This window comes from Lepisosteus oculatus, chromosome 14, assembly GCF_040954835.1.
Source record: "Lepisosteus oculatus isolate fLepOcu1 chromosome 14, fLepOcu1.hap2, whole genome shotgun sequence".
Classification (NCBI taxonomy): domain Eukaryota; kingdom Metazoa; phylum Chordata; class Actinopteri; order Semionotiformes; family Lepisosteidae; genus Lepisosteus; species Lepisosteus oculatus.
In genome coordinates, this window is record NC_090709.1 from 20532888 (window position 1) to 20555580 (window position 22693).

A 22693-nucleotide genomic window follows, 5' to 3' on the forward strand; every position below is an offset into this window, starting at 1 on the left:
TTCATGTCTCCCTCCTGAAACCTGTTTACCGCTCGCCCCTTGCGGCTCCCCAACATCGCCCGCCACCTCCTCGTCGCATTCAGGGGCGCCCGGCTTATACGGTCCACAAGATCATTGACTCCAGATGGAACCGCGGTACCCTGCAGTATTTAGTTGACTGGGAAGGTTTTGGTGCCGAGGAGAGATCTTGGGTTCCAGAGAAGGATATTTTGGACCCTACACTAATCAGTGACTTTCACAGGGACTATCCTAATCGGCCGTCTCGGGCGTCGGGAGCCGCCCGTGAAGGGGGGGGTACTGTCACGACCACCAGCCAGCGGAGATCAACACGTAAGCGAGCCAATCGGCACCAGCAGCGGATTACTTCTAACAAGCGCCGCCGCACGAGTTAACACACCTGCAATTGCTCTACCGTGCGGCATGCCGGGTTATTTATACCATTCGTACCTGATTCCCGTTGCTCGGTATTGAGTTCTCTTCTTGTTGCTCAGCCTAGCGTTCTCACCCCTCTTTTGCCTTCCTGGAATTCTGCCTGCACCTATTGCCTTCGGACTTCGGATCTCGTCTCGCCCCTTTGGATTGTTTGCTATCATTGCCTGTTTTGGATTTGACCCTGTAGCTCTCTTTTCGACTACGATTCTGTCTCACGTTTTGGATTGTTCGCCACCCGTGCCTTTACCGGATCTCGACTTACCTTCGCCTTCGGACTACGGCTCAGCTCCTGGATCTGCTCGGTACGTTTACTTACCTCCCTGCGACTCCTGCATCTGCATCGGATCCTTTTCACCTCTACAGAGCAGCGTTACAGTTGCTGCCCGTGACATCACACCACTCATTGTGACGAAGGCAAGACACCTAGACGCGCGCACTTATGTGGCACGTGTTGCTGTGGTTACAATACTTATAATTTCTAAACAGCGGACACGTGCATTAAAACTTATTTACATACATGTATCAACTAGGAATATAATTTTATAGCTCTAGGATACAATTACCTAAATAATAATTTGAATAATCATTATTTAATTTCGGATTTAACATTATTAACACTAAACGCACTATGGTAATTGATCGATACAGGCTGTATTGACTGTTTTCTAGATATTTAAAATAGGGTCAAGAACGGGAAAAGAATCAGTACTTACCAATCGGCGAAGTTAATCGTTTATTCTAAGGTTCTTCAGTTGAATTAATTGAGTGTCGATAGATAAGTGATCAATAACTCTCCTCCGTGCGCTCCTCGCGCCTCCCGCGGTCTCGCTCTCTGATCCCGGGGCTCTGGCTGGTGTCTGTGACGTCACAGCTCTCTTTCTGACAGAGCAGAGCGCGTCTCCGCTGGAGGAGACTCCTGTCCGGAGCTCGGGGGGCTTTTCTTACAAATAAAACATCTAACAAAATAACATACCGGGCTGTGAAGAGAGGTGATTCATAACAGCTGGAGAAGGACAGTGACAAACCGAGGAATCAAATTGATTAAACAGAAAAACATAGTTTACTACAGACTAACGCGTTATAAAGCATACTCCTGTAAAAGACAAAGAGCACAAGTCCCTGTAATAAGCGCGTTTAAGCGTTTAACACGAATCTCCACAGAATAGAAGCCAGGAGGATTCGACTCCTGATCCTGGAAGTTTAAGTAAATCTCCTGGTTTTATTTCCACTCGAGCTCTCAGTTCCTCAGCCTGTTTGATGATTTAATTAACTATATAACTGTTATCAGACTCTGTTTAACTGTGTATTTATAAGACTCTCTGTGAGAGACGTGTGGGAGATACTGAATTCCAGGGCTGGTCTGGAATCACACACAGACAGGTCTTCTGTGTGATCTGAGTCTCACTGCTCAGAGCTACAGACTGGTCAACTGGTCACTATTGTAGACACAACCATCGGTCTGCTGCTGCCGAGAATCATAATACACTGATAAGAGTGGCAATACTGCTGTTCATTAAATAAGTAAAAGTAATAATAAAAGATAATCACATTTTGCTCAATTGTCAGTCAAACACTTCTGACAGAGGATTGTAGCCTGACTTACAGTAAAGACAATGAATCAGGACAGTAATAATGAAGGGCTGGAGGTCCTGGAAAGGGTTAATAGAAGCTTATTGCTTCTGACCTGGAACAGAGCTCACAGCTGCCAGATCAGTGACCCCTGAGCCCAGTTCACAGAAAAGAGAACCCGGAGCTTTGCTCTGTCTCTAAGAGGTTGTGAGGAAGGAGAAAAGGGGGAGATGTGACCTGAGTCCAGGCTGTTCTGTCTGATATTATTCATGTAGCAGCACTGATTGTCTGAATGTCCTCTGGTTCTGGATTGTGAGGATAGAGATCAGTATGGAGTTGAGATCCTGTCTGTTCATGAGGGAGGAGTTTGGGTAAAGTACTGAGGGACCCAGAGCTCTGTGTGTGAGTCTGAGCTGTGAATCTGACTGAGAAGGGAATTTTTTTTTATTCTACCTCAGATAATTTTTATCCTTTGTCATGTGACGTTACATCCCCTTCAGATACTTTGCACAGACTGTCAGAGTGAGAGAGAGATAGACAGATAAGAGCATGCACAGCGAGAGAGACAGTGCAGGTGTTCAACCACACTGTGACCACAGGAGACAGGAGGCTTTTCTCAGCTGCTGAGGAGCTCAGTGCTCATGGCCACTCAGGCTCAGAGGCTCTGGCAGCAGTCAGGTCTGAGAGCTTCTCCTCATACTGACACTGGGGCTCTGAGAGTCAGCCTCCATTCTGACAGGAACAGCACCTCCTGTTCAGCCCTGAGAGACACACTGAGAGAGCTGTGTGGGGAGAGGACCTGTCACCCTGTAGAGCTCTGAACACTGGACTCTCCTGTGTCTCCCTGTGCAGCACTGGAGCTCTGAACACTGGGCTCCCTGTGTGTCCCTGTACAACAGTAGAGCTCTGAACACTGGGCTCCCCTGTGTCTCCCTGTGCAGCACTGGAGCTCTGAATATTGGGCTCCCTGTGTGTCTCCCTGTACAGCTCAGCTCTCAGCTGCCTCATCACACTGACACCCACAGCCTCACAGTACAGCCTGGCTTCCTGTGCTGGAAGTATATTAAATATATTTTCTCATATAATGGTGTGTTTTTTGTCTAAAAATCGTTCATGAATGGTTTAACAGACACTTTGCATAATTAAAAAAATATATTTATGAATTTTAATGTTTTATACAATAAAGTTTTATTGTGATCATGAGCCCTGTTTATCGATATCACCAATACAGTTCTGGATTTTATTCTGCCTTCCTACGCACATATGAATTTTCTTTCACACAACAGCTCGCAAGTGTGGTAGCTTATTAGCGCCAGGGAGAAAAAGAATGTTGTTGGCTTTTAAATGAGAAACCATTTGCGTTTATACAAAATCACAATGCGTTGTCCCAGACATTGGGACATCCTCTGTTTAAACACCTGTTGTTTTCTCTAATATTGGCTCCTGTCCTTCGGTCCATTTGTGAGAGGAGAAGACACTGAAAAAGTCGTGTGAAAGTGGATTTTGCACCTGCGCCAGTGCTGTAGTGGTATCATACAGACGCTCATACAAATCCATCACACTCTGGAAGCTCTGGAAGGCAACGTAAAATATTGCTCTGTCCGTTGGTGGATTAGGTTTGCATGTTTTTTTCAATGTAAAATGCAATGTACAAAGATCAAATTTGATTCAAAATCGTTTAATGTAAACACCGTTTTATCTATGTCTATATCTAGATTTTCAAAGTTCTTTAAAAAAAATGTTTATCGCGATTGTGAAAGTTAGACGTGTACCAGCGCGTGCCTTCATATCACCAGCTTCAGTCTCGCCTGTAGCTGCGAGAAGGTTAAAAGGTTAAAAAATCAGAACTGAATATTTGGATCCGGGGCATCATACTTATCAAATTATTAAAATAATAATTATTAAAATATCAGATTGTGTTTCTGCAACATTTCATGCACAGTACGCCGCATTTAACAATAAAACAACAGTCATACCGAGGCCTTTACACGCAGTCCGGGGTATTTTCCCCTTTTATATTTTTGTCACTTTGTATCGAACCTGTTATACTCCCAAAAGTGAACAGTAGCTTGTACTTAAAAAATGTACAATTCACCGCTGGTATAAACAGATGTGTGCCATGTTTGCCTTTGTAAGCATTTGTTTCAAAAATAAGTCCACAATACGTTAAAAACACAAAAAACACAAACTTAATAATATAACGATACAAAATCAATACCAAATCATAAAGCCAATTAAGTACCTATCCTTTGAAAACAGAGAACACCTTTATATCTACAAAAAAAACTTGACATTTGTATATACTTTTGAATTACAAAGCAGACAGAGTAGTCCATGAATTCAAAGATCAGATTTTGGCCAAAACAAGACAATCAGACGTGAGTTGAATGCGGAACAAGAGCCTCTGCTTCATGATTTATCGAGCTTTTGATCAACGTCTGAGTGAAAAAGATTCACTATTTTAACTCTTAGATTAAAGTACACAAAAAGCACATTCCTTCGAGCTGGAGTCAAACCAGTGACCTAAGGATGCCCCACTATTTCCACTACAGTTCTCCACTCTACCAACTGAGCTATCGAAGGGATAGCGGAAGCTGCTTTCTGGCACATACTGCCCAATGTTGTGCAATGTTTCGGTGATTTAATTCATCAAGTTTGACATCAAGTTTTCAGCTTGTTTCCTTAGTCTTGTTTACCTTGAATTTAAGCCACAAATCAGGTATCTACAGTATGAACTTCCTGGAATATTACAAAATGTTTGATGGGGCATCAATCATTCCAGGTGGAAATTGACACCTTTTTTTCTCGGGGGATCATGTTAAACATTTCATTAGGATCGAGAAGAGGATCACCATGAGACACAGAACAGTTTCATTCTGTCTTTATTAGAAAGTAGTGTTTGTGCTACATTAATAATATTTTCGTGGAAATATAGAAGTTGTAATTTTTAAAACTCATTTTGAATCGAAATTTGGTTTTGAGTTAAATATTAGCATGTTCATGTAATTAGTTTGTGTTTGTCATTACTATATATATTGCCATGTTACCAGAATTTGTAGCTGAAGTTTAATACTTGTGTTTTTTATGATGATTAGCCATTTGTTTATTACAATATTGTATAAAATGCATAATTTGAACTATATATTTTTCAGATGTGAATAATTGTATATTTTCAGAATAAATTTCTAAACCAAATCATTGGCTTGATTTACTAGTTTCTACACCTATAAAATCTATCTTTGATGTATAATAGACCTTTAACTATATACAGATGCAGCCATTCAAAGTGCGCGGTACAGACACATACCGGAGGTAATTGGCTACGGCATCGCGCATTGTGACGCAAGATGACGTGCGGTACCGCGGTACGTGATTGGTTGACCGACAGGGGCACTCGTGGTCCGTTGGTCTGTCGTAGAAAGATTTACAGTAAACGTCTTTACTGTGCCTGTTGTAGTAGTGAATATTTATATGGAATTTTACCACTGAAGGGAAATCTTAGTGCCTGAGCATAAAAAGAATAGGAGCATACTGCAACGCGTGTGAAGGCCATAAACAATATTAATTTTGGAACTTAAACATACAGTATATGGCTGGTCTCGGTACTTTAAAGAAAACATACACACCAGTATTCCATTTCTCCCTAAACATTTTAAGCATCGAAGTCTTTAACTAACGTGATACCGGAGTCAACAAGCATACTTTTAGAATTTGATTAAAAGGGAATATAATATGGAATCGCGTATCTCAAGAAATTAATAATGATATGATTATACTCGTGTACTGCGACAGGGCTGTGTAGGGCTCTCTCTTCATGCGACTTTCCTTGTAGCCCACTGGTCTACGTGCCTGATTACCAACTCCCAGGTGTTCAAATGCAGCTGGCGCTGTGACTTTTCTTTTAACAAACATTTCTTCGAAAAAATAGAATAGCAATATTATGGACAATCAATTGACTTTTATATTTCAAAATATCACAACATGATCGATTCTAAGTCATTTTTGATACCAATAAATAGTCGCCTTCTTCCCTTCTGACAAAGGTCCCTGCATCTGCTTTCTGCTTCTATTGTCTGTGTGTGTGGGGGGGATCCCTTTAGATCTCCCTTCAGATTTAAAAGGTTATTAATCATATCTTCGGTGTCGCATCTTACCAGTGCAGCTGATCTTTTGCTGCCTGGGTGGGTCAACTATCACAAAGCTTTAGAGAACCTAACATTTCTATTATCAACAAATTGTAAATTTGTAATAGAGTAAATTTTTATATAGAAATGGAGGCTGGACAGTATGCATTACAATATAAACATTTATATTGATTTAAATCGTGTTTTGATTTAAATCGCAAACGAGTGTTTAATTATATGTGTTTTTTTAATCATAATCAGGCTAATGCAACATAAATTGATACAGTATCTTTGTCTTCTAAGTATCTTAATAAACTTTCAGCATAGCTTTCTACTTGTTTAGATTTATTTTTCTTGGGATTTTGGGATCAAACGTGGAAGGATTAGATTGTAATCGTTTTTATTTTTCAAATACGTTTTAGAAAAGTGTAATCTATACCTGCCCAGACTGTACGCCTTCCTAAACCCCGCCCTGACCACTTTCACTCCTGTCCTGCTCTTCCCCGCGCACCCCAGCCAGGCGCTCTTCGGCCTCTGCCCGGGGACGAATGTATATTTAGATATTTACACCCGGCGCGGCACCGAGGGAGTGTCTGCATTTATAACTTAGTTGTTAAAATTAGTCAAGCAATATGAAGCATCTCCTTTTACTTTTAAGTCCCTTAAATACATTGAGCACAGCTTTCTCACCACTTAGATTACTTTTTGATACCATCCTTACACAAAGCAGAAACTTCTTGTATTTTCCGATGACATACAGTACAAGTGGAAAGATGACAGATTTTAATTGTCTTTAATTTTGTTACGTTATACGTTTTAGGAACGTTTCATCTATACAAACACCACAAAACTATTCTCGATTGTATTTCTGAATGTTATGTTACACCTACAGTAGTTCACTGCTTTAAATACATCGAATTAAGAAAGTTAGGTGTAGCACTTTAGATCTTTTTTTCTGAACCAGGGAAAATCTGATCATGTTTCTCTATAACAATAATAAAAAACTTTATTTTACATATCACCTTTAAAAGTGGCATCTCAAAGCAATACAGTAGATCGAAAAACAGTTAAAAGGGACCAAAGTAAATACCAGACAAACCAGTTTTTAATAAAATGCTTTTATTCATTCAGCAGAGAGAGAGGGAGACATTCAGCAGAGAGAGACACACACACAGGTTTTCATTGACAAAAGTAATTGTTTTTTTTACATTCTTCTTGTCTAACAGGAATGTTTTGTTTGTGGACAGACTGTCCATAAATGTGAGACTTTCTCAGACTCACATTCCCGAATGTCCCCCGCCCTGGTCAACAATCCTAGGAAGAACACGAAACAGCCTGTTAATGCTGATTTTAAACCCTGAGAAAAGAGTAAATCAGTTCATCTGCGGTTTTGCAGGAACCAATCATGGAATAAATGGGGAAACATTGACAGATGTTTGATCAGATAGATGTGATCAGGCTGTGTTTTGGAATAACACTCATGGTGAATGAAAAGGACATATGATGCAGGTGACAGGATGCAAGTCAGCCAACAGCACGCAACACTATCAGAAGTGGCTAGCTTGAAACTGGTCCTCTGGGGTGGACAGTGGAAGACACTGCTGCAACCTGGAAGAGTAGCTTGATGAGGAAATAGGAACAGAGCTATTGCTTGGTAATATTTGCTTAAAAGAGAGATGAGAATATACAGTATTTCAAATTAAATCACAGAAAGAAGAAGAAATATCAACTACACTCATGGATGGAAGCTGTAGAAGGGGGATAAGTAATGAGCCAACACAGCACCAGTTTGACACCAACCACGGGAGGCTGCAAAGTGTGCAGACCCAGAGCCAGGCAAGAGAGAGGAAAGCAGAATGAGTAAACCAATCTAAAAACTGAAAGAAAGGCCATCATGTTCATGAGGGAAACTGATTGGGGAGGTGGAGCAGTTCAGAAGCTAGTTTGGGAATATCAGTTGGGGTGGAGAGATGAAGCAGCAGTCATTTCTGGGCACGTGATGCAGGGTTTGTAGCGAACGTTTGGAGGAGGCACATAGAGCAGGTCACAGCTTCACCACAGAAATCAGAAATACAAAGGAAATGGCAAAAAAGCAGAATGAAGAGAGAAATCCTTGGTGAAAGGAGCTTTAAAAGAAGTTTTAGAGGGAGGGACTTGGGAAATTCCTAACTGTGTCAAGGAAACTAGAGTAGAGAGATCTGGAAAGTTGTGAGAAAAGTTGGGGTAGGTAGTAGGCGTATGGTAGGTTGGATAAATGGGAATCTAAAAGCAGAACAGATGAGGAAGGGGGTGTGTGGGAAATGAGGACTCCTACCAAGCTACATTGGACACCAGTGGGACAGGAATGAGAGAAGATACCTGCTGACTGTGGCATCAGGGACATTTAGGACCAAAAACTGGATTATGGTAAGGATGGCACTGAATGCATTTGAACTGAGCCAGATGGGATGCTGGGGACAGGTATATAAGAATAACTGGAAGACAGTGGAGAAGGTATGGGATCTAGACCTGGGGTTAGAATATGGTGGAAGTTGATGATTTTGAGCAGAAAAAAAAGATTTACTGGTTTTGGGATACATGGAGGAGGCCATCAAGGCTAGACGGACACATGAAATTAGAGAAGAGAGGTTCATAGTGCATCTATAGGTTCAGAATATAGCAGCATAGTTCATGATGTCATATGGATGTCCTGGAGGACCAGGGGTGGTTTATCGTGGGTTTTGTTTCAGTTTGTTGGAGTTTGGCTGAAGTCCAGTTGTTGATATCAGGAAAAGTAATGGAGCATAGAGCAGAAGCACTACAGGTGCTACAGTGTATCTGTAATCGACCAGAGCCAGGATCTGCAGCAGAAAGCGATAGAGATAGTTCAGGATTGTTTTATTGCATTGTAGAAGAAGAAACAACAGCAGATCTTTGATATGACAGGGATGTTTGAGAAGATGGATCTGGTGAGAAAGGTGGCTTGAACTGAGAAGCATGTGATGGGGGCTGTGAAATGTCAGAGGGAAAACATGCAGAAACAGTCTGGTTGTGAGGAACTGGAGGTCATCATCTGGGCATAAGATGGTCCATGGAAAAAGTGAAAATGTTTTAAATTTTGGAAATGATGTCAAAATAATTCTAAGCTAGGGCAGCTGTAATCCCTCCTGAATCTTCGTTGTGAACTCAATTCACCAAAGTGAAGCACTTGGGTTAGTTCAGCAATTAAGTATTAATTCAGGACTGGAATGTGAGTTTTAGAGGAATGGAAGTTCCATGCCAAGGATGATTACTCCTGGAAAATTAGAACAAGGTCTGAAACTGTTTTATACTAAGCTTGAACAGGAATAAAACTGACTTCTTGAGTGATTTGAGAAACTGTAGCTATTTCCTAAGGTGTTACAGCTGCTCCCTGCTGGCCTTGCTCAACATGGAAGATCTATATTTCAGCCAGCGTAACTCAGGGGAACTTTGTACCTAAGGATCCTGGAGGTTCCTGCTTTTATTTTTAAAATAGAACAAAACTCTAACCTTCTCCAGGCAAAAGGGAGCGAAACCTCACTGTTTCCGCACGTGTGTGCAATCCAATTCCAGCGTCACCTTTTTCTTGGATTTTATTCTTGCAAAAGTGACGGCAAAGATCATCCCGCTCAGACCACACACCATGAGTGTGGCGTACACTGGGTAGAAAGGGGAAGCTCTTGTGGAAGTATTAGCTGTCCCTGTGGAAATTAAAATGGCCATTATTAATCAGAAAGCTGATGTTCATGGAAAGACTGCTCTCCCTGTTCAATCAATGGCACCTAGTTTTCCTGTCACTGTGGTTTCAATATCCTTAAATACTCTTTTATCAAATACAGTATCTTTACCTCAGTGGCCTCCAGCCCTGGTTACAGTCCAGCAAAAATCGTGCTGTTCAAAGCTAGAGTTTAGACTTGTGTTCGTATCTTGTTAGTGGACTCTGAGAGCAACGTTCCAAGCCGTTCCTTTCCTGGTAATGCTGGCACAACGGATCTATGTAAATCTGCCCTTCCTCTGAGGATAAGGGCTGTTCATGTTCTTTTTCTTCTTCTTCTCGAGGAAATATAAAAGTTACACAATGACCAGACACAGAACAGATCGATCCCTTAAGGATGTGAATTTAAAACACTGATCAAGTCCGAGAGAAGACAGCCTGTCTTCCTGGAACAGGATGGGAACTAGTGAGGCAAGAAAGAGTTACTTCAAAGAGGCTGGGAACCAGGAAACTCACAGATGGTCACCGAAACAGATACAGAACTTTGGTTTTATTTAGGATTATACTTTATATGAGAATTCTTACAAAGAGTACTGGAATTTGTTAAACAAAGGGATATATTTGTGAATGTTTGGACATATCACTTGTTTGATTTGACTTAATTGAAAGAGCAGTGCAAAAACATATCAAAAACATCCTATATTTAAAATCTTTTTTTTTTCATTCTTGAGGACCTGACCACCAAGAGCTAAACACAGTCCCAGATGCCTTCAGCTCAGAGGTCTTTCTGACGACTGTTCTTGGAAGAGAGCAGTGATGTTACTGAGGGCTGTCAGCTCAGTGACTATGAAGGAGACCAGTGAGGAATAAAGAGTCCTCTGGATCATGTCCTGTGGTCAGGGCTGCTGTGTGACTGACAGATCTGCACAGTGAGCTCACCTTGGGTTTGCTTCTGAGGCTTTTCTTCCTGGTGTGATGGTGTGATTAGAGTGTGGTTTCTCTTGGGGCCTATCAAGACAAGTTTAATTATTCAAAACATTTCAAAATAGTAACGGTGCAATAAAATTTCCAGTCATGGCCTCCTAATAATCCCCATCTCTGAACTGGCTTCATCACTCTGCTCTCCTCCCCAGTGATAGCTGATGTGTGGGAAGCGTTCTGGCGCACTATGGCTGCCGTGGCATCATCCAGGTGGGGCTGGACACTGGTGGTGGTGGAAGGGAGTCCCCATTACCTGTAAAGCACTTTGAGTGGAGTGTCTAGAGTGTAGAATATGTAAAATATACATCTAAATGTTAAAGCATATAAAACCTTACTAGGTCTTCCATAATACATTCAATAATTAATGATTTATTTTTTATTGTTAAAGCTGTTTTAGAACAATTAATTATTTTAAAAGAGAATTACTGAATTTAAAAAAGGTTACTGAATGACTCCAAAAAGAGAATGACGGGGTAACTGATTCTGTTCCTCAGCTCAGGGCTGCAGTGTCTCTGACTGTTTTACACACTGAACAGCTGAGGCTGCTCTTCCTGAGGGGCTGGAGTGCTACTGTCAGCTTCTTTTCTAGGACCTTCAAAGATTAATGATATACAAAATCAAACTCACAGAAAATAGTTTATACTTTTGTTTGGATATAAATTGCTAAGAATTCTGTTGAAAGCTCATGACGAGACAATCACTGCAGAGCTGCTCAAGAGGAAGCCAGCATCACTCTTCCCGCTGTACCTGAGCAGGTGATGTTAGCCTCTTCTCGGTCTGTGCAGTCATTCTGACCCCAGGGGGAGGAGGGACACTGCCACAGGGTGGAGTCATGTTTGTGACAGGAGAAAAAGTCCAGCCATTTGGGATCAGGGCTCAGCCTGGAGTTTGTCTCTCTGATGGTGCCCTTGTCTCCACAGCCCAGCTGTTTACAGATCACAGTAGCTGTGGTTTCTGTCATGCTGTTGGCACAGATGCTGCCCCAGGTGCCATTGTAGTAAACTTCTGCCTGTCCTGAACATCCTGCAGACAGCCTCAGGAGAGTGTGATCTGTCAAGACAAGAGGGAACCAAATCCTGAGTCCAATGTTTAACTCAGCACTGGTAAGAAATGGCAAGTAAATACGTAACAAGTAGAGGTTTATTCCATGCTGAAAAGAAACAACTGTTCCTTTGCAGCCTATGCATGCTGATGCAGCTACCTATTTGAACTACTAGCAAGTAAATATGAGCAGAAAATAGTCCACGTTACTGCGCTCTTCCAGTCATAAATGACTCAGGTACTGTAGGTGTAACAAGGTGTAAGAGAGCCCAGCAGTTTCAAACAAGATGACAGCCTTGTCTAGACTATGTTTCCCAGAAAGCTTTGGAGGATTGAGCTTCTGGTTTTGGTCACCTGACCTGGAGCTGGATGACAATCGGTAAGGTATAAAAACCATGAAGCACAGGCTGTCTGAGGCACAGGTCCTCTGTGTTTCACCTTGACAGCAGCTTACGGTGCTTTGCCCTGCACTGTTAAAATAAAGAGCATGATTTTTTTAACCTTACAGCTATTTAGGGTGAGTTGTCATGAATCATACATTTGACATATAGGTGACAGGAGTATATAGGCATGCTTATGTTCCAACCTGGACAGCACAACACAACAAGACCTGGATGGGAGTACTACAGACTTCAGGGTTGTGACCTTGATTAAATTAAATTCAGATCCCATTATAGGATCATTCTTATTGTTCTTGGCCCTTCAGCAGTAGCAGAAAAAGTAAAAGCAGAACACATTCAAGGACATCCAACATCAAGTGATTCCACGGGATCTCGGATCTGACCAAAATGAAAACTTTGAGGCACAAACTGAGAAACGCAAAGACCAAGACAAAACAGGCAATAGGCCTTGCCGATGTTGTCAGTTGACAGTTGACAGTTCGGTCTTAGACTTCACTGGAGGACTGAGATCATGAGCTGTCCACACCATATTCTCAGTCACTAGTGGAGGAGAATTTGAAGAGGCCACTACCTTCAGTGCCAGCATTGCTTTATCTGTTTACTGTCTATACATTTATCAGACTTTGTATTTAACATCGCCATTATACCTGAAATGTTAAGGTAGAGAGACAATTACTCCAGACAAACTGCAGTGTTTCCACGGAGCCCTGCCTGTTTGTGTTTGGGTGGCAGAGCAGGACAGTCTTGAAAACACAGAGCAGCAGTCTTTTCAGCCTAATTCGGGAGTCAAGTGAGTAACAGAGGCTTCAACACACACAACAGATATGAGCCGTAAGGATACAAAATGGGGGCCAGCTTATACCTGATATTACAAAGGAAGGAACCACTGAAGACGGAAAACCTGTAAACACAAAGAGAGAGAGACATAGGTGTGTGAATTATGTGTGAGTGAAGCAGTTTAACAGCAGTAATGAAGAAGCAGTCCTGTTTTAACTGCCATGTGACAAAGTAAGTCCTTATACCTGGGGCCATTACAACGTACCTTTTGCAGGTAGATCCTTGCTGCTTTTCGAGTCTGTAAAACAAAGAAAGAGCTCAGTACCGTCCGCAGGTGTAATGTTTCACAAGTGGTGTGTCAGGTATGTGTGTAAACAGGCCAGTTCTTCATACAGGATACATAGGTCAAGCACATTCTTTTGTCTTTTAGCACTAACAGTGACCTGAATAAAGATTGAAAACTAATTTGTATTCCTTACTATGTTTGTCTACCCAACTGAAGAAAATTCTACAGTAATCTAATATATAATATTTGTTATATATGTTTAAAATTAATCATTTACTATCATTAACTGGCAGTATGTAGAACCGGCAGTGTGTAACAGAGCACGTATTCAGTCAATCATGAAGACTGTCACGCCCTCTGCAGCCAGAGGGCGCTCCTTCTCTGTCCTGTCTCTCATTTCCGGTTCTTTACTGTCCTTCTGGTGTTTCTCTCTCTCTGGGGCTATATATTTCCGGGTCTTTCATTCTGCCTGTGCTCAGCATTGACGTTCGGATGTGCTGAAACCTAGCACCCAGGTCGCCCCACGTACACTACATGAGGGCATAGGTTTCTATATGGCATTTCCTGAACAGCTGAGCCCGGGCTAACCCCCGTCTCGCTGCTACGCATAGGGTCTTTTCGCTCTCCTGTCATTCTACGGTTTGTCCTTTCCAACATCCGTGACAAAGACAATGTGCTGCTGTGTGTAAGCACATGATTTTTAAACACGATTCTCACCAGAGCAGATGACTCCTGCGTCCTGTCCATGAGAGCACCCTGCTCTCCCCCATGAAGAGACAGCGCAGTGTGAGAGACGACTCTCATTGCCCTGGCACTCAAACACATCTGCCCATACTTGTCCACTGCCCTGTCCAAACCAGGCCTGTCCTGGAGCTGCTACAGCCTCCCCACAGCCCAGCTGCTGGCAGAAAACACTGGCATCTCTCAGGTCCCAGTATTGGTCACACACAGTCCCCCATTTACTGTCGTACTGCAGCTCCACTCGTCCAGAGCAGAAGTCCGAGCCGTTCGCCAGCCTGAACCCTGTGTATCCTGCAGATAGGAGAGAACTTCACCAGCATGACACCACAGCAGGCCACAAGAAATACAACAAATTGAAGGATAAACACAGTGAACAAAACTGCAAAAATCCAGCACATAGTGATTGAGAAGCCAACCGCAAGCTTAGACTAAGAAAATACTTTTTTTCATTTTGAAATACACTACAATCATCTCCATGAAGGACAGAGATGTGACTCTCTTACCTGTACAAGTAAGATGCACAGCTCTGCTCTGGGAGCAGTTCTGCTCTGGCCTGGCTGCAGTGGGGCAGTGCTTTAGCTTGGACTCTTGTCCTGTACACTGGAACTGCTCTGACCCGATTGGACCCAGGCCCTGTCCAAAATGATCCCCACTGTGTATTACTGAAGGAGCCCCACAGTCCAGCTCACGACAGACAACCTCTGCACCCTGCCAGTCAAAGTCAGAGTCGCACACTGAGGTCCAGGTGTTCTTGAGATTCACCTCCACTCTCCCGGTGTCCATTCACCAGCCTCACAAAACCTGCAATAGAGAACTAAAGGCTGTCAGCCTGAAAACTTAATATCACATACTACAGTTCTCACAACACTGGACAAGGTCAGGACTGTCACAGCCTGGCACTGCTGGAGGAGGACTTTCTGACCTGGACACTGACACATTCTGGACAACACCAGGACTGGCACGGCCTGGCACTGCTGGAGCAGGACTGTCTGAGCTGGGCACTGACAGACACTCTGGACAAGATCAGGACTGGCACAGCCTGGCACTGCTGGAGCAGGACTGCCTGACCTGGACACTGACACACACTCTTGGAAAGACCAGGACTGGCACAGCCTGGCACTGCTGGAGCAGGACTGTCTGACCTGGGCACTAACACACACTCTGGACAAGACCAGGACTGGCACAGCCTGGCACTGCTGGAGCAGGACTGTCTGACCTGGGCACTGACAAACACTCTGCTTCAAGACCAGGCCAGTGTTGTGATTCTCCACATGACAGCAGATCTCAGAGAAACAAACACAGTCATATGGATCATCTGGAGTGGAGCTCCAGCTACACATCTCTGGGTCTGCAGTCAGAGCCCAGCTACACAACATTGCAAGAAAGTGCAGGACCCTTTATGCCATAAAGAGGCCTTTAAAGGCTCTTTAAAATGGGACAATTCTTAAACTTTAATTCCACATCATGAATGCAATTTAAAATTGCATATTTCTTGAATGAGCGCAACAGAACTGCTCCCTTTGGAATTCTTTATAAGCCTATTGCAAAGCCACAGAAATGACACAAATGAGACGCTGAGCTGGGTCTTGGGGCTCTTCCAGGTTCATCTGAACCAGTGTGACAATCACCCCACCACAGAGACCTGCTGAGGGGGCAGCTCTGAGTAGAGAATCACCTCCTGGGCCAGCTGGTACTGAGGCAAAACAAACAGCTCCCTGTATCAGACTGAAGGGACAAGTGAAACAATGGTATAATTTCTATATTTTTGCAAACTATGCAGTCTTGTGTGGTCGAAAGTTGGCTTAATGCCCAGAACATAAAGCAGAACTAGTTAAAGCCAAGAGAAATGATCTAAGATATAAGATGATTATTATCAACATTTCCCTCAGACATTTCTACAGGGAAATTATGCTTATTTGAACATTTGAGCAGTTTGTCATGTATCACTAGGTATGCTCATTGAGACACAGTCACATGGGCAGTGCGCTAAACAGTTTGCTTCACTAATCTTTGCATGAACTTTGTGATGTATATCCATATATAGACATACTTCTGTATTACTATTAGGGGGAATTGTCACGCCCTCTGCAGCCAGAGGGCGCTCCTACTCTGTCCTGTCCCTAGTTTCCTGCCTGCTGCCCTTCCGGTCACTCCCTTTCCCTTGGGCTATATATCTCCAGGTCTTGCACTCTTCCCTCCCTCAGCATTGACGTTCGGATGTCCTGAGACCTGCCTAGCACCAGGTCGCCCCACGTCCGCTACCTGAGGGCATAGGTTTCTATACGGCACTCCTGAACTCTTTGCACTAACGAGCCCGGGCTTTTTTTCCGTTCCGCCGCTACGCATATGGGTCTTTTTCCACTCTCCTGCTCTCCACGGACGTCTGTGACAGGAAAGCACAGAGGACTCCACTGGCCTCATAATAATCCCCATCTCTGAACTGGCTTCATCTGTCTGCTCTTCTCCCCACTGAGACCTGGTGTGTCCCGAGCAGTTTGGCGCATCATCCAGGTGGGGGCTGCACATTGGCGGCGGTAGTTGGATTCCCCATTACCTGTAAAGGGCTCTGAGTGGAGTGTCCAGAAAAACGCTATATGAATATAAGGAATTATCATTACAGCATATCTGTTTATTTGTTTAAATCACTTCTTCCAATGCAGGGTCACAGGAGAGCCAGAGCCTATCCCAACAAGCAACAAGAGCAAAGCAGGATTCACCCTGGACAGGAAGCTAAGTCCATCACAGGACAGACACACTCACACAATGACCACCGTTCCCAGAAGCCAGTTAACCCATCAGTCTGTGTTTGGACTTTGGGAGGAAACCTGAGCAGCCATACGGAACCCACTCAAACACAGAGAGACCATGGAAACTCCACACAGACAGCACCCCAGGAATTGAACCCGAGGCAGCAATGTTAACCACAGCACCAGTGGGCTGCTTTCAATTACTTAACAGTGCCAATAAAATCAACAACAGTATTTAAAGAAATATTAGATAAAATATGTTTCCATCTCCTGGGATACACGTATGTTTCATTGCTGAATGTAATATTTTCTGTACAGTTGTGAGAGAAGCGATTGTTATAGGTGTGAGGCAGAGATACCTGCAGTACTATTCAGTACTGTGACAAACAGGGCATTCAGAAAATAGCAAACAGACACCTGACAAATTCGAATAATTTGAGGCATGTGACTTCTTTATTCTCTGGCACAGCTTTGGTGAAAGAGCAATGCCAGTCCATCTCAGGGCATACACAGACACAGACCTAGGCCAAATTTTTCCACTACCCTGTATACCATATATTTATTTCTTATAGAAATAATCAATATATATTCAATATTATGATTAACTAAAATAATGCTATTTTAGTACATGGGCGGACTGTCTCTGTGGCTAAGGATCTGCGCCTGTGGCTGGGAGGTTGCCCATGGCATACAGATCCAACGTCCAGGATTTCAATTTGTTCAACTCAGATCCATTGGTGACATAGTTATATTACCTTATATATTAATGTATATTATACTGGAAAATGTGGTCAGGACAGTGGACAGTACCTGTAATGAGTGTGTTCCTGTGTTTCTGGGAGTTGTGGTCAGTAGAGTGGACAGTGGCTGTAATGACTGCATTCCTGTGTTTCTGGAAGCTGTGGTCAGTATAGTGGACAGTGGCTGTAATGACGGCGTTCTGGGTTTCTGGAAGCTGTGGTCAGTATAGTGGTCAGTGGCTGTAATGACTGCATTCCTGTGTTTCTGGAAGCTGTGGTCAGTATAGTGGACAGTGGCTGTAATGACGGCGTTCTGGGTTTCTGGAAGCTGTGGTCAGTACAGTGGACAGTGGCTGTGGTGTCAGAAGGCTGAATCACTGAAACCAGGTTTGGTGTATCTGGTGTATCTGGGTCTCAGGCCCCACATGTACTTAACAGTGGACACTGACTGCATGTCTGTATCAAGTAAGAGATTTAAACGCTGATAAGTCTTTTCAACATTCTACTTTGAAAATAAGTTATAAAATCCAAAACAGAATCTTATTTTCTTAATAGATGGATGCTTCACAACTTGTGCTGAAATATGTGAAGTGTAATGCTGCAGAAAGATGGAAAATCTGCAGCAGGAGATATAATTGAATCCCAGGCGCAGGACTTTGAGCTCTTTCAGAGTTTGAATGATCAGGGAGTAACAGATCGAATGCAGGCTGCTGGGCTGAATGAAAAAGGTGAGCAGAAAGAAAAAATAAAGAGGGACACCCGTCTCCCAGCTGAAATAAAGAAAAGAAAGGCTGGAGAGTCAGCGAGGAAAAGGAAAGAATTAAAACAGAGAAAATATTTCAGGATCGAAGAGCAGGAGTAGTGAGAAATTAAAATAACCGAGTGATAAACTTGACTATGAGAGGAATGCGATCGCTAGGTTCACAAGGTTTAGCTCTAATGATGGAGATTCGGTGTTCTGAACAGTTTCAAATAAAGAGGTGATTAGTGTGACTGGGAGCCTGAATGAAAGACTGAAGGTTTAATTGAAAGACGTCCTGACCCAGTCTGAGTGACAGGGTGAGCGCTCGAGGGAATGTTGCTGTTGATGCGAGTCAGTCCCAGCCCAGACTGTATGTGAAGTGTGTATACTTACTGTCCGAAGCACATTTATAGTAACTAGATTTGTTCTTTTTGATTAAATTTTCAATCACCTTCAGTTTGGAGTGTGAAATATTTTTTTCCATTACACACTATATGCTACAATTCATTTAAATACTATGTTTTATTGATATATTTTTTTGCTATGCTTACATGATAAATATATGAACAATGTGTTTTAGCTTTTACCTCTCAAGATCCTAATACATAATTCACAGATTGAATTATAGTTGCACTTAATAATATATTCTAAAAGCACAGTGCACAGTGTTTTTATTAATCATTTTTTTTAATTCCATGATGTAAGAAAAATGATTGGTGTCCCAGTGTTTGCTGAGATAACCAGGGACAAATTGACAGGCTGCTCAATGTCATTGCTGAGAGAGCAGCTCAGAGTGAGATATTGAAGTGTTTATACAGCTGGGGATCAGTACAGACAGCAGTACTCTCACCTGTACAGACCAGGATGATGTTATTGCTGTGAGTGCAGCTCAGAGTGAGATATTGAAGTGTTTATACAGCTGGGGATCAGTACAGACAGCAGTACTCTCACCTGTACAGACCAGGATGATGTTATTGCTGTGAGTGCGGCTCAGAGTGAGATATTGAAGTGTTGATACTGCTGGGGATCAGTGCAGACAGCAGTGCTCTCACCTGTACAGACCAGGCCGATGTCATTGCTGTGAGTGCAGCTCTGATGCTCCCTGGTTAAGGTGGGACAGTCGTGGATTCTGGTCTCATTTCCCCGACACTGGATCTCCTCTATCCTGATCAGCCCCTGCTCCTCTCCAAAATGAGCCCCTCTCAGCAGCTGTGCTGGAAATCCGCAGTCTAGCTGGCGACAGATGACCTCTGCGTCCTTCATGTCAAAGTCAGCCTCACAGATTGTACTCCAGGATGGCCATCGCAGAACTTCGACTCTGCCAGAGCAGAGACTCCTGCCCCCTGCTAACCGCACTCCTGTACCTGGAGAGAAGTTGACACTTAATCTTCACAATGCTGCAAGACAGTAACTGAGGTTCTTATGAGTTACCCTTCAAGTATTTACTGTATTTAAAATATCAGCATGAACCCTCTCTGTGTTTAAAACGTCTTGTTCTGCTCTGGCGTGACACTGATGCCTGCTTATTTTAATCTCATCCATCTGGGACACATCCATCTGCATCCAGTACAATAGACTTGACCAGACATGTGACACAGGTATACACAAAGCATCTGACAAACTGTAGCAGTAATAGAGCACATTAACAGTGTGCATAACATGACACAGTAATGTAAATGTAAAGAGATAACTGTGTGTAGATCTTTTGTATTAAATATTTTAATCCTAAATTTAAAACAGCACAAAACCATCTTTTTATTCAATAATTTAAGTAGCATTTCTAAATGTTCAGACATATAAACTGCCAAAATAAACTCAGTTTTTAAATTTAGATAATTTAATATTAGCAGGTTTTCATCCAGGAAGAGGTGCAGAAGGACAGTCAGAGACCTGAGATCTTGAAAGAGAATGAAGCAGGACTGAGATCTAGACAGACAGTAGGAGCAGCTCCTGGGGTCTCAACAGCAGGCAGAGAAACTGAAGCCTCATGCCCAGATCTACCTTGAGATATGCTTAAGCAACAATTAAAATCATCAGACATAGTGTACAAGTCATACAAACCCTGTATTCTTCTATAGCTCTTGGGATGTGGTAGCTCATAAAACTGTCAGGTCTGGAGGTACTTTGCTGGGTTTAAATCTACCCAAGTGAATCCAATCAACCTGCTTCTAGAAGAGCTGCATTAAATCAAACTAAAAAATGTCCATAATCCCGAGTCTCGATAAAGATTTTCACTACAACAGGCTGTACAATAAAAAAAGTCCAGTAAAAAATACAAAAACATCTTGTTAAATGATCAAATCAGTCTGTTCCCTTTCCTTGGATATGATGCTGCCAGGGTGTTGAGAGTTTGACAGATCTCTCACGTTCCCTCCAGCAGAAACAGTTATTACTACAATATTAATAATCTTTGGTTTACAGTGTTATTTTGTTTTTTGTTTTCTGTACAAAAGGTTAAGTGTTTAATCTTAAAACTGCAGTGTAGGGTGTGACAGTATGAAAAGTCCTTGTACTGCACACTACTATAGGGCACTCCAGCTGTTCCCTCTCTAACCAGTTTTTGCATGAAAATGGGAATTAGTATCACCTAGGTCCTCATTAGAGAACCCTATAAAACATTCTCACGTGATTCCCCTTGTGTTTGCCTCAGAACCCCAGCATCAGCTGCAAGACAGCAGACATCTGTATTACTTCACGATCAGTGCCCAAGAGTCTCTCGCTATTAGGTCAAACTTGAGGACAAGAAGAAACACATCTCTTACACTGTGTGTCAGCTCTCTACTTCTACTAGAAGTATCAACCCTCCACTGGGCGAAAAGGCAGCCCGAAAACCCACTCTGTCACAGGGGTCTTATTACAGCTCTTGAGTAAGAAATGAAAGAGACTAGTACACACAGAATGACTGGTGTAGGTGTGTCTGAGTGCAGGATTGTTAAGTCTTTCTCTTTGTCATCACCAGGGCCATAGATACTGCTGAGGAGCCCATTGAAAATCTGTCAGACTTTTCCCAGAATCAGCTGAGACACAGGTCAGCATTCAGACTGGTGTCTTGACCATATGAGACTCAGCTCCAGTTCCAACAAATTAAGCATTTAAACTATTATTATAAGTCCTGCTGCTCAGCATGTCCATAGATATTACTGAACTGCTGAAAAGAAAACCAGCCATGGAACAAATAAAAACTCTAGAACAGTTGATTATCATACAGCATGTCTCTCCCTCCAGGTTTCACACAGTTCAGAGACTGGAGCAGGACTGTCTGACCTGGGCACTGACACACACTCTGGACAAGACCAGCACTGTCACAGTCTGGCACTGCTGGAGCAGGACTGTCTGACCTGGGCACTGACAGACACTCAGGACAAGACCAGGACTGTCACAGCCTGACACTGCTGGAACAGGACAGTCTGACCTGGGCACTGACACACACTCTGGGCAAGACCAGGACTGTCACAGCCTGGCATTGCTGGAGCAGGACTGTCTGACCTGGGCACTGACAGATATTCTGGACAAGACCAGGACTGTCACAGCCTGGCATTGCTGGAGCAGGAGTGTCTGACCTGGGCACTGACAGATACTCTGGACAAGACCAAGACTGTCACAGCCTGGCACTGCTGGAGCAGGACTGTCTGACCTGGGCACTGACACACATCTGGACAAGACCAGGGTTGTTCTTCTCCACATGAAAGCAGATCTCAGAGACTACCACAATCTCATGGAGTTCAGCTCTACTTACATACACCTGGGTCTAGCAGTCAGCTCCTGGCTACAGTGCATTGCAAGAAAATGCATGACCACCTTAAAGAAGGCAAAATATGAACTGCTCTCTTTCTTTTCTATTTATATCCAATGCTACGCTGAGAGCTAATCTCACATTAAATTCTTAAATTCTGGACTCATCTGAATCAGACTGACAGTCACTCCACCACCAAGAATCAGCCCCTTGGACAGCTGGTAGTGCACCTGAATACACAGTCCACTACATCACTGAGCCCACAATACCATTAAGATACACCTACTGTAAAACTGACACCAAAATACCACTGTTACAATTTTAGGTAACTGAGAAGTGTCTCTTAGATTTTAGATAAAGTTTGTGAAACTTGGAAGAGTAAACACTTCTAACTTCAAAGCAGTGAGGATGTTTGCTAAGGTCTGGGGGGTACCTTGAGCAAAAATTATTGTAAAATTTACCTTAGTATACCTAGGTAAGCTGTGGATTAATGATTGTCAAGGAGCAGTACAGACACAAAATATGAGATCACATTAAGAAGAAGAAAAGGAAGAATAAACAATAAGCAGGAAGGAGAAGAGAGAGAGAAGTCCAGAGGAGATGGGACTTGAGGCTTGTGTCAGACAAGAGCCCCTATTTCGTGATCATCCAAATTAAATCTGAC

General features: G+C 42.9%; 1 protein-coding gene across 1 annotated transcript in view; it reads right to left on the reverse strand.

Annotated features, from left to right (window-relative positions):
* LOC138242519 (antigen WC1.1-like) overlaps nt 1–19559 on the reverse strand; it is a 65128-nt gene extending 45569 nt beyond the window's left edge. The window contains exons 1-3 of the mRNA XM_069198052.1: nt 19349–19559; nt 14290–14358; nt 11569–11871 (exon numbers count right to left, since the gene is read on the reverse strand). Of these exons, the coding sequence (XP_069054153.1) occupies nt 11569–11871; nt 14290–14358; nt 19349–19559 (583 nt within the window). The remainder of the gene's footprint in view (nt 1–11568; nt 11872–14289; nt 14359–19348) is intronic.
* Between the last annotated feature and the right edge of the window lie 3134 nt (nt 19560–22693).